Source organism: Pan paniscus, chromosome 2, assembly GCF_029289425.2.
Source record: "Pan paniscus chromosome 2, NHGRI_mPanPan1-v2.0_pri, whole genome shotgun sequence".
Lineage (NCBI taxonomy): Eukaryota > Metazoa > Chordata > Mammalia > Primates > Hominidae > Pan > Pan paniscus.
Window position 1 is genome coordinate 3153038 of NC_085926.1, and position 16933 is coordinate 3169970.

Here is a 16933-nt window from a genome sequence, read left to right on the forward strand (position 1 = left end):
CATTGGCCCCAACAGAGCATCCTAGTTCTCCAGCCTGAATAAAACATGGGCATCAAAAACATATTCACTTTACTCACTTTATTCATAATGTCTAATTCACAGCGAAGTCGTTGGATAGCACTGCCAATTTTAAGGAGCTGAATTCTCAATACATCATCAATAGGAAGACAAGCAGCTACTCTGTAAGAAAAATCTTCAAGACATGGTTTTTCAAGTTTTAAACTTAGGAGTCAGATAAGCATCAGATAACTTACAAATCGGATAATATCCTTTTGAAATAAACCCTTCTCTTTAAGGTTACACATTTTATACAAGTATAAACAATACAAAAATATACCAGCTGTCAAAGATACACTTTTCAGAAGCTCTAAATTTCATTGCTTTTCCTATACTTTTTTTGGTAAAATCCTTTTATGTTAAACATGAACTCAAATCCATGTTAGAAGTTATTTGCCAAGAGACTAGAAAAATAACTAAACTATACCTTATAAACAGATAAAGAGAGTATCTATAATTAAGGCAAGTCCTGGAACTAGACTCACTTCTTTTAAAGGCACCTTGAAGAACAGGGAAAGGAGTCCTTACACAGGAAGTGTTTTTGGATGACAGCCACTTCCTGCAATTTGAACTTTTTAGGGAAAACTTGTCTAAAATTGGAGTGCTCACAGAATATGAGGATTTTATTGCAATTAATTTTAAAATACTCATTTTTTTCAACTGCTCAAAGGAAATTATGCTTTTCAGAATTAAAATGTTTTAATCAGTCTTAAAATCTAGAAGATATGATTGGATCGCATCCATGAGAAAGCTAGTTTTTATAGCAAGACATCCCAGGCTCCAGGCAGGAAACTAACTTTTCATACCTATTGGATTTGAAGGAAGAGAATCATCTTTTAGATTTTCATCCCATTCACGTAGCTGTTTCTTGATTCTGTCCATTAAGGTCTCCTTGTTTAAAATAAAGGTAGCCATAATCAAGTTCATGGGCTTATTAAAATTTACTATTAAGCTTTTCAACTCTTAAAACTAACATTGGTAGCAATTTAATCACTCAGTCCCATCTCAGTCCCAGTTTAAATGCCTCCATTTTCTTACGCAGCAATGATCAAGCTCCAGCTCCTTTGCCCAGCACTGTCTGCCTTCCAGCCTTTTCTCACTCACTGTCTTATCCCAGCGGTATATGCTCCCAACTCCCTTGCAGATTGTTCTGTTCTATGCCCCTGCTTGGAACTGGCCTCTCTTCTGCCTTCTATTAGGCCATTTCTGACTCAGTCCATAGGGATTATGGCACCTATAAATTGCACTAGCACTTGCTATCTACATACCTTGGCACCTATTTACTACATAATTTTCACAAGCATATGCAAAACATATGCAAAAACTCATATATTGAGTCTTTGTAATTGCTGAAAAGCTGCTAAAGAGCAGAGATCAACTGCAGTTTCCTTTAGTGTCGTGCATGTTGTTGCGTTTTCCCAGGACTCCAGATTTGTGGGCAGCGATTCATTAAGGGAAATGGCTAGCATTTCCTGAATGCCCGCTATGCACACCAGGTACAATAGCTACCATTATATCCATTTCATAGGTCCTTGGAGAAGTAATTTGCTCCAGGCCCACAGAGTAAGTGACTCTGAAGTCAGTCTCTGATCTGAAATCCAGATTCTTTAAACCATTTCAGCGCTGTCCCTTAGTTTTGCAAAATGTGGCAATGCCTAGTGTTAAACTTTAAGGAGCAAAAACCCTCCTGGATGCATTAATAGACTAATGATCAAGAGACGTAAGTTAATATACTTGTTTAGAGAAAAACCAAAACTGTAAAATATGGATGCTTTAATGTTCTAAATGTAACTATCACCCAACCCAACAAAATTTCACATGCTTAATAAAACTCTAAAGAGTCTTGTGATACCTTTTTTTTTTCTTTTGAGACAGTCTTGCTCTGTTGTCCAGGCTGGAGTACAGTGACACAATCTCAGCTCACGGCAGCCTTGACCTCCCAGGCTCAATCAATCCTTCCACCTCAGCCTCCCAAGCAGCTGGGACTACAGCCACATGCCACCAAACCTGGCTAATTTTTGTATTTGTAGAGATGGGGTTTCACCATGTTGCCCAGACTGGTCTTGAATGCCTGGCTTCAAGCAATCCCCCTGCCTTGGCCTCCCAAAGTGCTGGGATTACAGGTGTGAGCTACCACTCTTACGATATCTTAAGTTATAAGGCACTAGAAACTGGAAAAACTAAACCTTTGTTTTTTAATGACCCTTAATTATGACATGGCCTACCATATATAAAGTAAATTTAAGGTAAGTTACTTACAGCATCATATAAGGAATACAGCCAGCGAGGCCATGAAGTTAGATTTGCACAATGAAACTTTCTCTGAAAACAAAACAAAAAGGCACTTAAAAAACCCCACAGAATAAAGATTCTAATGCTGGAATGAGCAACATCTGAAAAATGATTTTGGCCTAGGAAAACATCTAATTTTAAAAAGATAAAAAATTTTGTAGATAATCCCATAACGTGACTATCTATGAAGTGTGAAATCATGCTTCCTATATCCTTCAAATATATACTGTAACTAGAATCTTCATTCCTATTTAAAAAGGTCAAACATTAAAATTTCAATGCTGAAGACAACTTTGGGAAGATAAATGTTGAGAGTAAACACCATACTTCTATTATGACCATGTTAGTTGCCTTTATACTAATTACTCGTCCAGTATCTGAAGTGAAAACCTCAAGATATAATCCAAACTGTTTTTGTGTAAAAACTTTAAATGAGAATCAGCTGAATCACTGTAAGGGCAAACATTAAGAAGTGATAGAATCCCAAGAAAGATAAAATGTTCATTTACTTGAGACTTCATGATGAAGTTCCTCATTTCATAAAACTCAAGGAGAGGGGAAACTGATTATTTATCACCTCTAATTGTAACTGAAATCCAAACAGGAGCATGCCTGTAAGTCCATATAAAAATGTGAATTGTAGAAATTTCAGTAGAATTGTGAATTGTAGAAATTGTAGAATTTCAGTATTTGAGGGGGAGAAATGTGAATTGTAGAAATTGTAGAATTTCAGTATTTGAGGGGGAGACTCAATACTGTTAAGATGTCGGTCCTCAAATTACATATTCAGTGCAATACCAGTGAGAATGGAATTTATAAGTATAATTTAAAGTTCCTTTGGAAAAATAACTGCAAAAGTAACCACAAAATTTTTGAAAGAGAAGCAAATGGTCTATAGGACACAAAAATATTACTGAAGGGATGCACTGCAGCAGTGCTAATAGCAACAAATTGCAAACAACCTAAACATCAATCAAAAATAGAGTGAAATACATTAGAATATGTTTATATCAAGGAATGCTCTGCAAGTGATCAAAGAACAAGGTATAGCAGAATATAAAGAATTATCACATTTTTCTCAAAACAAAACCTACATACGTACAAATCTTTGTAATTTCACTGTAAATAAAATGTTAATTGACATGTGACATGACACATGAAAGTGAGAGAGAAAAGGAATAAGGTAGATCAAAAGGCACTTTTAACAGACCAGAACAAGAAAAACAAGGTAACATTGAACAAAACAAGAGGAAGACCCTACTCCTGCACCTGCAATATCAAATGACTAGGTATGTTTCATACGCTGAATGATACTTACCCTAGGTATGTTTCATACCTAGTCATTTGATCTTGCAAGTGCAGGAGTAAGATCTGCAGGAAACGTGGGAACACAGCACACGTAAAAGGGACTCGGGACTGAGCTGGTAGCTGGAATTGTGCTACGCAACTGTCCAATGTGCTACACCACCCACACCCTCGACTTCCCCACCACTCCAATCCTCTTCCAGCTATGTTAGTTTGGTGCAAAAGTAACTGCGGTTTTAACAGAAGACTAGAATCTAAGAGACAATGTTATTCTATTCCATGCTGTTCAAATATGGGAACTTTTATTATCAAAGGGAATGTCTTGTTACCAGAGATGTTCAGTTTAGAGCTGTCTCTCAAGTGGACACACTGGTTTTCAAATATTTTAGGAGTTGCAACATGGAAGAGGACAGACTTGTTCTAAAACACGACCTACAGCTCAAAACAAAGGATTCCTTAATGAGAAACATTTCTGGCTTAATATAATCCTTATATTTGAGACTATGCAAAGATCAGCCGTCCCCAACCTTTTTGACACCAGGGACCAGTCTCGTGGAAAACAGTTTTTCCATAGATGGGGTGGAGGATGGTTTTGGAATGATTCAAGTGCATTACATTTATCATTAGATTCTCATAAGGAGCACGCAATCTAGATCCCTCACATGCGCAGTTCACAATAGGGTTTGCGCTCCTGTAAGAATCTATGCTGCCACTGATCTGATAAGAGGTGGCGCTCAGCTTCACTTGCTCGTTCACCACTCACCACCTGCTGTGCGTCCCGGTTCCTAACAGGCCACAGACCAGTGCTGGTTCGTGGGCCAGGATTTGGGGACCCCTGCCAAAGGTGATCTGAGATGGCCTCCTACTGTGTGCTCTGGTAGTGGTTAAAGCCTGAGGAGTCAGACCATGAGACCCTTCAGGTACTCTCCAATAAGCTGTCCCTCACTTTTAAGACTAAATACCTAATGGTAAGATTACTGTCACAGTCCAGTTACAGAACTTAAGAAAATACTACCAAGAGCACATCAAGTAGCTCTGAATCTTCAGGAACAGCAATGGCAACCATTAGTATTGTGCCAAGAATTTCATATTTCTTATAAGAATACTCTAAGGTTAGTAGTTTATTATCTCCATTCTAAAGTAAGGAAACAGAGGCACACAAGGATGGTATAACTTGCTCAAGGTCACAGAGTCAGTAAATAGGAAGGAGCTAGGATTTGTATACAGGGAGTCTGACTCTAACCATCATTCATTCAACAAATATTGTGAGTGCCTGATAGGGTTTGGCCGTGTCCCCACCCAAATCTCATCTTGAATTGTAGTTCCCATAATCCCCATGTGTCGTGGGAGGGATCTGGTGGGAGGTAACTGAATCATGGGGACAGTTACTGCCATGGTTTTCTCATGATAGTGAGTTCTCACGAGATCTGATGGTTTTATTAAGACGGTTTTTCCCCTTTTGCTTGGCACTTCTTCCTGCCATCATGTGAAGAAGAACATGTTTGCTTCCCCTTCTGCCATGATGGTAAGTTTCCTAAGGCTTCCCTAGCCATGCTGAACTGTGAGTCAAATAAAACTCTTTTCTTTATAAATTACCCAGTCTTGGGTACGTCTTAGCAGCGTGAGACCAGACTAATACAGTGCCTAACATGTGTCAGGCTATTTTTATACATTTAGGCTATGCCAGTGAATGAAAGAAAAACCAACAAAATTCAATACCCTGTGGAGCTTATGTTTTAGAGAGAAGAAGCTTACTAAGTTATATATTCTTAGAATTACAAAATGACAAAGACCCAACTGAAAGTTTTAGTTTCGCTGACACACTCCTCATTCAGTTATTAAAATATACTTCACATATCAGAATGGTCACTTTTGTAATACAAAAGAAATGTAAAAAAGTGTAGTACAAAAGTGTAATTTCATTTGGCACCCATGTCAAGAAAAAGAATCTGAAATAATATATAAATTTCAAGTATAAAGAGAATAAAATGTGGCACACTAGCATATTAAGAGCAATGCACTGGATCAGGCATTCACTCTGCCACCATGCCCATGAGCAAGCTACAGTTTCAGGTAGCTTCTTTTCAGAGTCAGAAGACCTCTAAAATTCTTTATCTGGAGCATCCTGACAGATTCAAATATGCATAATACATCCTTAATATTTGTGATGTGTGTTAGTCAATTAGACACACTGAAGAGACATATACCAGAAAAGATTAGCTACCTAGCTTTTACAGAGCAACTGCCAAAGTTTAAGACATTTCAACATCCTCAAATTTAAGAGTCCCATTTAGCTTTCTGGCACAATAGGAAAGGCTCCTGTCTTATATCTGGGTAAAATGGATGATAAGTTCTAGCAATTTATAGGCATTCTTTAAATATATCAACACCATGATTGATGTCATAAAATGGTTATACCTCAAGAAAATTTTAATACTAGCCAAAAAGTTTAGGCACTTAAAAGTGACCAATGACGGATTCTCCAGCAGAGTAGTATTCACTCTGGGAACAGGATTTACTACTGAAAGCAGGCATAAATGCCCTTAAAATGAATCTGTTACCTGGAGGTAATCTATCACAGTCCTCCATTCTTAAGCCTCATAACTATGGCTTCGGCTTTGCCTCCCAACAATGTAGAATGTTCAAAACATGTGAAACTCCATTGAAGTGAGTCTTTGAAGTGCAATGAAAATGGAAAGAGTAATGTGAAAAGCTAAACATAAATAGTAAATCACTACCACTGACTTCCTTTATATAGTGACTAAAAGTGGTCACTTATTGTGTTAAATCCTGTTACAATCAGCAATGTAAATGACAGAAATAATTTATATAAATAATTAAAAAGTTACCAGTTTTTGTTTCCTTCTTTCATGAACCAAATTCCTACATGGTAATAAGAACTGGAATGGAATGATAAGCTCTTTCCTACTCCTGAGGCTTATACGCTAATGGCAGATACACAAGTGCACACACAAGATGTATGCCTGGGAAATGACCAGTCTTTCTGAGGAAGCACCTGACTATACATAGCCTAAGATTTCAAGACTTTTCTTCTTTATATAAAAATAGTCAATAAATGTTACTGTTCTTACGATTATTATCCTGGAACAAGGTGAAACGGATTCTCAAGTTCACAAGGAAATGTTAATCATGGTAGTCACTGAAAAGCTTGACAAAAAAGCAGTGAGGGGCTTATCAGCCCTATTTTTATTTACACAAAGTATAAAGTGCCAACATTTACAACAATATGATGATGGCACACAAGCAGACCAAAAGAGAAGAAAAGTAAAATAAACATATGAATTTGGTCTGTGACAATGGTGGGATCTCAAATCAATGGGAGAAAATATGGACTATTCAAAAAGTGGTAGTAGGACAATAGGGAGCCATCTGGAAAAAAGTAAAGTGGAATTTATATCAGGATCAACTGCACAAGGATCAGAGCTTTCCACGGAAAAGTAATGAAACCACAGCAAGTATCCAAAGAAAACATGAGACATTCCTTTGCATGGGAACGTCATTTTTGGCTATGATTTAGAATACAGAAGCATTAAAAATTAAACTATGTAAGAACAACAACAAAAAAACAGTTCTGTTTGACAGAGCACACCAAAAACAAAAGACAAAAGACAAACTAGGAAAAATGTTTGGAACTCATTAATTACAGAGACTATAAAGCTTACAAGGAACTCCCAAGAAATCAACAAGCCGTAGAAAAATGGGCAAACACTTTACAGAAAGGAAACACAAACTGCTCTTACAACAAAATGCTTACCCTTGCTCTCAGAGAAATTCAAATTGAACCTTCAATGTGATATATTTCACTTACCAGATCAGCAAACATCAGGTTTGATACTACATTGCCTGTCAGGCCATGATGAAACAATAATAAAAATAAGTACAAACACCTTAAGTATTTTGAAAATAACTCGCCTCCTGGGTTCCAGTGATTCTCCTGCCTCAGCCTCCCAAGTAGCTGGGATTACAGGCACCCGCCACCATGCCCGGCTAATTTTTGTATATTTAGTAGAGACGGGGTTTCACCATTTTGGCCAGGCTGGTCTTGAACTCCTCACCTTGTGATCCACCCACCTCAGCCTCCCAAAGTGCTGGGATTACAGGCGTGAGCCACTGTGCCTGGCCTCAAAATTATTTTTAAAACTGACAGAATTATAAATGCATTTACCCTGTAAGCCAATAACCTCACTCTTTAAAAGTTATCATAAATATTTACCTATATAAAAGGTCATTTGTACATGTTATTTAGTACAGATCTATCATCAGTATGGGACTGGTTATACAGTGTATCCATACAAAAGAATTCCAAGCAGCTTTAAGAATGAGCAATGCTCTATAAACTAATACAAAAGAATCTCCTATAAGATACACTGTTAAGAAAAAGGTATGTATCCTTCTGTATAAGAAAGAAATAAGAACATTTGTATCTAGATAAAATTAGGAGGAGATTTAAACACTAATCTGGGAGATTATGTATGAGACCCCTGCCCTTCCAAATTCATGCTCAGTTCCTCCCTGCTCTACGCAATAAACAGGAACAACCATGGCTAAGTTCAACAGAGGCCAGAAAGATGAGACTCATTACTTTCTTAGTATCTGTTTCCCATTTGACTTATCTTTACATTTCATACTCAACTCTTTTCTGATTAACATAGTAAGCCTTGATATATGAATAAGCAGATGGTCTGGGCAAGCAGGGAATATACTTAGAAACATTTAAGTCATACTCCAAACAGGTTTAAACAAAATTTCCTCTTTTTTTTTTGAGGAGGATTTTTACTGTAGGGGGATTCTCAAATCCCCCTACAGTAAACCAGTGAATAGAGAAAGGCACTGTGATGGGAAAAGAAGTAAACAGTTTCAGAGCTCAAATTCCAGAACAAGAAATGTCTCTAGATGGAGTGGGTTTTGAAAGTGTTTCCTAATTACACTGGCCTAACTCCTTAATCATGAGAGACACGTGCTGAATCCTCTCTAATGCTTCCTTGTCAGAATGGTAGATAACACAGAACACTTCCAGAAGCTTAAATAATTTTATTTCATGTCATTTGAGATGTTTAGGTTTCCACGGCAAATGCTGTGTGCAGTTTCAAAGTTAATTGAATATATCTCAGGAAGACTACAATCCTGGATACTTTAAGTTCCTTTTCTGCAGGAAAAGTGTGTGGCAACCTTATTAGCTTGAGTTAGCTTAGTTATGTAAGCATCTCCCAACTCTGACCATTTTAACTACTACTCAGACACAGAGACAGAAGACACATATGCAGTACTTCAGATTATGGTGGGATGGACAAATCAGATACAAGCAAGCTCTATGAAGAGAGGAATGAACTGAACCTTGTATCTGTCTAAAGACAAACACTGTTACATAATCCAGCCCCCACGGTAAGCTAGCGTCCCACTAAAGGTGCAGCATGCCAAACCACTCAGATGGTCCCACTGCATATGGAGTTCCTACCAAAGACATCTGCCGTCCCCTTTCCCTGTAAGATTCCTTTTTGATGCACACAGAATGGCTCTAAGTGGTCTCTCTAAAGCACAACAGAGTTTGTAGGTCACTTGGAGTCCAAAATAGATCAGCTAGCGGTTTCTCTTGGCCTAGTGATCTAGATTCCAAATTTCAGAACCTAAGAAACTCTATCAACGTTTAAGCAACGGAACCCTGTAGATAACCTGACGTATATGGGATGGAGTCATTTGTATCACCTAAAACCTTTTAGGCCTTCTCATTCCTTAGCATCTTCTCTTTAGCCCTTGGCAACTCTGAATATGAAAATAACCAAGGGCTAATTAAGACAAGAGGAAAAATTCAGAGGATCTGAACCCAGGCAAATATGTGCTTCTTTGGTCTTCCCAGCTCTACCTTTTCTTGTCTTATTAAGCCAGTGGCAACCCAGTTGCATGGGCCAAATTCGGAATGTAATGTAAACAAGATGCTTTAACCACAGAACAGGAAGAATTTAAGTAGTAACTCACATAAAAAATAAATTTAAAAAGCAGTCTTACTTGCTTAGCCCAAGTTCAGGTTTAAGACTGCAGGATCCTACAGGCAGGTCACAGAACTAGCTGTACAGAGCACTTGAGTCAGGAATTAACTACCACTGCTCTCACTCTATACTTAGAACTTTGCAAAGAAGCGTTAATTTAGGGTTTTTAATGGTTAAGAATTTTTAAGCCATCTTGGTGTGAAAGAACTATTATATATACCCAAATACTTAATACAGGCATACTGTGATTCACAGATACTGCCTTTAAAAACAAACAAACAAACAAAAAAAATTGAAGATTTCTGGCAACCCTGTTTCAAGCAAGTCTATCAAGCCATTTTTCCAACAGCATGTGCTAACTACCTGCCTGTGCCATATTTTGGTAATTCTCACAATATTTCACACTTTTTCATTGTTATATCTGTTATGATGATTTGTGATTAGTGAACTTTGATGTTATTACTGTAACTGTTTTGGGGCACCACGAACTGCACCCATTTAAGACAGTAAACTTAACAAATGTGTTTTGATTGCTCCACTGACGAGCCCCTCCATCTCTCTCCCTCTCCTCAGGCTTCCCTATTTCTTTGAGACACAACAATATTGAAACTAGGCTAATTAATAACTTTACAATGGCTTCTAAGTGCTCAACTGAAAAGAAGAGTAGTCATACATCTCTCACTTTAAATCAAAAGCTAAAAATGATAAAGCTTAGTTAGAAACACATGTCAAAGCTGAAAGAGGCCAAACGCTAGGCCTCCTGGGGCAAACAGCAAAGCTGTGAATATGAAATGCTACTCTGGTGAAAGCCAAGAAGTCTTATTACTGATATGGAGAAAGTTTTAATGGTCTGGACAGAAGATCAAACCAGACACAAATTTCCGCTGAGCCAAAGCCTAATCCAGAGAAAGTCCCTAAGTCTCCTTTCAGGGGCTAATAGCTGCTGACTTTAAGTTAAAGCCAATGCTCACTGGCCATTCCAAAAATCCTAGGGCCCTTAAGAATGCTAAATCTACTCTGCCTGTGCTCTGTAGTAAATGGAACAAAGTCTGGATGACAGAACATCTGTTCAGATAATGGTTTACTGAATATTTTAAGCCTGCTGTTGAGACCTACTGCTCAGAAAAGACTCTTTATAAATATTACTGCTCGTTGACAATGTACATGGTCACCCAGAAGTTTTGATGGAGACATACAAGGAGATTAATGCTGTTTTCATGCTTGGTAACAAAATTTCCATTCTGTGACCCATGGATCAAGGAGTAATTTAAACTTTCAAATCTTATTATTTAAGAAATACATTTTTCATAGGCTATAGCTGCCACAGATAGTGATTCCTCTGATGGATCTGGAAAAAGTAAATTGAAAACCTTCTGAAAAAGAGTCACCATTCTAGGTGCCATTAAGAATAATCATGATTCATGGGAGGTGGTGAAAATATCAACCTTAACAGGAATTTAGAAGAAGTTTACTCCAACCCTTATGGATGACGATTTTGAGGGTTTCAAGCCTTCAGTTAAGTAACTGCAGATGTGACAGAAACAAAAAGAGAACTAAAGTTAGAAGTGGAAGCCACAGATAGGACTGAATTGCTGTAATCTCATGATCAAACATGGATTAGGAGTTGCTTCTTATGGATGAGCAAATAAAGTGGTTTCTTGAGAAGAAATCTACTGCTGAAGATGTTGTGAATGTTGAAATGACACAAAGAATTCAGAATATTACATAAACTTAGTTGATAAAGCAGCGGCAAGTTCTGACAAGACTGACTCCAATTTTGAAAGTTCTGTTGTGGCTTAAATGCTATCAAACAGCGCTGCATGCTAAAGAGGGATCTTTTGTGAAAGGAAGAGTCAATCTGTGGGGCAAACTTCATTGCTGTCTTAAGAAATTGCTGTAGTCACCCCAACCTTCAGCAACCACTACCCTGATTAGTCAGCAGCCATCAACAGCAAAACAAGACTATCCACCAGCAAAAAAGATTATGATTCACTGAAGGCTCAGATGATTGTATTTTTTAGCAATAAAGTATTTTTTTATTTAAGGTATGTACACTGTTTTTTAGATAGAATCTTATTGTACACATGATAGACTACAGTATTGTGTGAATAAAACTTTTATATGCACTGGGAAACCAAAAAACTCATGAGACTAACTTTATTGTGATACTTGTTTTATTGCAGCAGTTTGAAACTGGACCTGCAATATCTCCATGGTATGCCTGTACCCCCTGAAAAAAAATCTCTAGTATGAAATACATAACTACGTGAATATTCAGATGACACATAGGGAACAACTTGATGCAGTTACCTTGCCACGTATTTCAGTAGCAAACCAGTGCTAAACATACTTTTAGGCACTAAATGACTTAATATATTCCAAATCTACTCCTTGGGGGCCACATACTGACAGTGATCACTGACATACTTATTTCAACAGTAACATTTAAAATGACTATGGGAGCAAAATTTCCCACAGTTCAGTTAAAAGAAACAAGGGTAAACATGTATTTAAAGTGTCTGTATCTGGTATGGGGAAGAAAGTATTGCACGGTGATATGATCTGGCTGTGTCCCCACTCAAATCTCATCTTGAATTGTAACTCCCACAATTCCCACATGTCATGGGAGGAACTCAGTGGGAGGTGACTGAATTATGGGGGCAGGTCCTTCCTGTGCTGTTCTTGTGATAGTGAATGAGTCTCATGAGATCTGATGGTTTTAAAAATGGGAGTTTTCCTGTACAAGTTCTTTTTCCCTGCTGCCATCTATGTAAGACGTGACTTGCTCTTCCTTGACTTTCAACCTTCTGCCATGATTGTGAGGCCTCCCCAGCCATGTGGAACTTTAAGTCCAATAAACCTCTTTTTTTGTAAATTGCTCAGTCTTGGTTATGTCTTTATCGGCAGTGTGAAAATGGACTAATACAGCTACACAAAAGCTGCCTGTTAACTAAAGGCAGTATCAATATTACTAAACATTAAAAAATACTAGTTTCAAGGTTGTTTGGGAGTCTTAAAGCAGTCTAATTATATCTTCCTTATTAGAATCTTCCTTAGAAACACTAGTCAAAACACACTGTACCATGAAACAGATCAGTTAACTGAGATAAAGATAAGACCAGGAAGTCTTATAGATACCTGGTTATAACCCTGATGCCCATCAAGTGCCCATTCTGCACAAGTTTTCACTGAAAACTGGAGGAATTCTACTGCAAGAACAATAAAAATTTGGTACAGTAACTACTATATAAGTCCACTTCATTAATTATCCATAATAATTTACATTAAATTAGGATTCTGTATTTACATTAAAATATTAAATCCTCACCACTCAACAAAGCGATGATTAATACAGAATTTTTAAGGTTACAGTGGAAACTGTCTTTCCATATTAAAAAAAAAAAAACTCAAAAAGCCCAATTATTCTAAATTTAGAAACTAGTAATCTTTTTCTTTAGGTAGCAATTATAAATATTAACTATACTTAAAATTGCACATCTCACAAACGGGTAGAAACAGGCTCCCTCAATTTTTTTTCCCTATGACAATTATGATTTAGTCAAAGGATATAACATAGGAATTAGTGCCCAAACAAGCAACATTTTTAAAGAGCACCTAGTCTCAAGTCAATTTCTGCGATGTCAACTGTATTTCATTAAAACACATAGCAAAAGAAACCTTTCTCTCTGGTTTGGAAGAAGGAAAACAGACTCTACTTCTCTACTACTACTCTACCCCAAAAGAATCCTCCCTTCTTTAAGATAATGGATGTTTATAACTCAAGAGCCAAACATCTAATTTGATCATAGTTTAATAAGCATTTCCCATGGAATTAAAAATCATAAGCGATTAATATAGCTGATAAGCATAATAACAAGGATACCTTACAGCTGTGTGACATTTTATTGCTTTTGTAAACTGCTTTTACATAAAGTAGCTGCCTGTGCAATTTTTAGAGGATCAAATGTAGCTGGAATATTGCCATACAAGGTGGCTGGGTAACGAATCATGAAAGTTGTGTTTCTTTCTTAAAACAGGAAAAAAAAAACCTGTCTTCATTTTTTGAAGATGCATTAAAAAATTAGTTTCTCACCTTCTGGTATTTCTGCCACCATTTATATGAACATTGGTCTTCCCTTGAGACAGGTTTTGAAGGAAATATCTGGCACTTATTGAGGGATTCTAATTGAACTGCAGACATGGTTGAAGGCAACACACATTCGGGAAGAATTTGCACTTTAGCTTGCTGGATTCTAAAATAAAGAGAACCAAGCATGGTATTCATTTCTAAGATTGACTAACTCAAACTATAAGTTTCTAAACAGTGATAATTTTAAATACCAAGATTTTCCAAGTTTTATCTTTTAAACATATTCATCAAATACTGATGTTAAGATACAGAAACTTTCAGAAAATAATTTTATTTCATAAATCATACCAAAGTTAAAACCAAAGATAACCTAAGGTACGGATCTTCAATGTCACTGTGGAATGGAAAGGGAGATCTACACATTTCAGATAAATACAGAGTCTATAAATGAAACAAAGTTTTAAAAAAACCAACATACAACCAACTACTGCTTGATACTTCTACTTTCTTAAACATTCTTAAGACACCCAAATTCTTCTATCCCCCCACTTCTTAGGCTGCTTAACTCTTACATCTATCCTTTCTCGTAAGTCATCTAATCTAAGTAGAGAAAGGAAGAGAAAAATCAAGAATGCATTTACATGGATGAATTAAAATAACACTAGAGAATTACATGCAACCTTTCTGTGTGCATTCCTTTTCACGTTCTTAAGAGTTTAACTGTACAAAGGATCAAACTATAAATTAGATTTTTTCTTAAAAGTTATTTAAAATGTCATAATAAAGTCATTTCCAAAATGCTACTTGAGAATATCATAATTGCAAACATCTTATCATGAACTAGTGCAAACAGGAAGGTTGTATCTATGAGCTATCTTCCTGTGAGGCATTCTATCTCTTAGAGTGTAGCTTCTGAAATGTAGAATATGTAACTATATTCAAATGCTAGTATATAACACTGTCAGACTGACAAAGTCAAATATATTAAAAGTCTCTGCTTTATTAGTTATACTTAAGACTTCTAAAGTAGTCTTTCATAATAACCACTGTTTGACCACAAGATATTATGGATGAAATTCTGACATTTTACTTATTTATTAAAAGGAAAAATAACTGAGTGCGTTAGAAAGTATCTAAGTTTAATTTAATGATAATAGTAGACTCACTCTACTAACTTTATTTCCTTCCTGCAAACTCATTAGAAATACTCAGAAAATTTGTCTACATGACTTCGGAAAATGTTAAAAAATTTTACTATAGTCAAATTATGGTCAAGTGTTCTTATATTATTATTAGAGCTCATTAGAAACAAAATCTCAGTTTTCTTCACCGATTCATGAACACAAATAACTTGTTAATTACATTATGAAGGTAAAAGTATATACCATCCTATAGAAATTTTTAGGAATCTGATTCTTCAAGGTTATAGGTAACTGAATTAAGAATTATGCTTTACCCAACTATTGTATAAGATTTGATTATGATAAAAACAGTAACATTATTGATCCCCTGGCTTACAGATCATGTTAATTAGTCTGCAGTACAAGCTGTCTGAATTGCCTTGAAGGATTAAGGAATACTCTCCTTTACCTGGTTAAACATGGCCAGGGTCCACTGCATATGCAGTGGCTAGTTCTTCTCCCAGCAGCTGAGTTTTGTTTTTAACATAAGCTAGTTTTTTTTTTTCTTTCCAACTTGTTTATCACAGTTGTTTTGTGATTACAGCAACATAATTTATATAAATGTTATAAAAACCAGTGAAATATGACTTCAACAATAAAATTGCTTCAAGGAACATTAAGTTGAGACATAAACTGCTTGCAAATTAGGTACAGATTACTCTAATAGTAGGAAAAAAACCGCACAAATCTGGAAAAATTCTGCACTCAAATTGCCTTGTGACTATCTTTAGAATCCCTCTTTAAAGAAAAACTAGCAGTATAAACTGTGGATAATGTACAATGAAAGTGCCAGAAAGTCTACAGTCATCTCCAATCTGCAGACCTGCTTCAATCGAAAGACCTTGGTCTCTCCAAATGAAAAATGAATAAATTTACAAAGTTAAAATAAAATGTTTAAGCTATAGTAACATTTTGTGATTTCCAGCTTCAACTAACTTTTTGACTAACAATTATTGGTCTCAGTCTAGACAGGTAAGAGATCTTCTCTTGCGATGCCAATAGGATATCAATCCCCTCCTCCTCTCTACATGCTAAGAAGTAGGAACTTCTGAAGAGTCCTATGTCAATGAGACCTGTTTTTATTAAAAAAAAATTTCTATGTGTTCAGAAGATGCCCACCCCCCCTCCGCCCTCCCCAACCCACACACACACGACTTTGGGGGTTGTATACTTTTTTTCTTTTTTTGAGATGGAGTCTCACTGTTGGCAAAACTGGAGTGCAGTGGTATAATCTCTGCTCAGTGCAACCTCTGCCTCCCAGGTTCAAGTGATTCTCATGCCTCAGCCTCCCGAGTAGCTGGAATGACAGGCACAGGCCACCATGCCCAGCTAATTTCTTGTATTTTTAGTAGTGATGCGGCTTCACCATGGTGGCCAAGCTGGTCTTGAACTCCTGGCCTTAAATGATTCACACACCTTGGCCTTCCAGAGTGCTGAGATTACAGGTATGAGTCACCACACCTGGCCTCTGTAGTGTACTTTTAATAAATGAAGTGTCGTTTAGGTAAAAGACAGATGGATATTTATATTTTTAAATTTTTATGTTTCTATATGCTTATTTCTCTAAGAAAAACAAATGAATATTAAATATTTTACTGGAGAAAGGGAAGCTGGCTTGAGTTTCAAATGTGTTATAGAGAAATTCTGGTATAATGGAAGGAGTACCAGTTTGGAAGTCACCGGACCTAGAACCAATCAGGTCTGTCGCTTATTTGCTGTTTAAGCAAATTACTTAACCTCTCTAGTACCTGGCATTCTGATATAGAAAAAGACGAGGCTGAACTAAATCAACTCCAGAATTTCTTTCATTTCACCATTTCCAGTGAAGGTGGCTACAGGGCCAGAGAAGTAGTGGAGCCAAGAGAAATCTCATTCCACAGAGGCCTTTTAAATGAAGACAGACATACCCTTATGAGAGGCCTTAATAACGGGTCTACAGAATACTAGAGAGAATGTGCCCTTTCCAACTCTTGTCCACCTGTATCAGTTTGATGTTAATCTTT

At 36.8% G+C, this 16933-nt stretch overlaps 1 protein-coding gene across 1 annotated transcript in view; it reads right to left on the reverse strand.

Annotated features, from left to right (window-relative positions):
- Positions 1-16933, reverse strand: part of CRBN (cereblon) — a 29767-nt gene that overhangs the window by 3810 nt on the left and 9024 nt on the right. Inside the window, exons 5-8 of the mRNA XM_003831227.6 lie at positions 13753-13912; positions 2317-2379; positions 864-948; positions 78-193 (exon numbers count right to left, since the gene is read on the reverse strand). Coding sequence (XP_003831275.1) covers positions 78-193; positions 864-948; positions 2317-2379; positions 13753-13912 — 424 coding nt within the window. The remainder of the gene's footprint in view (positions 1-77; positions 194-863; positions 949-2316; positions 2380-13752; positions 13913-16933) is intronic.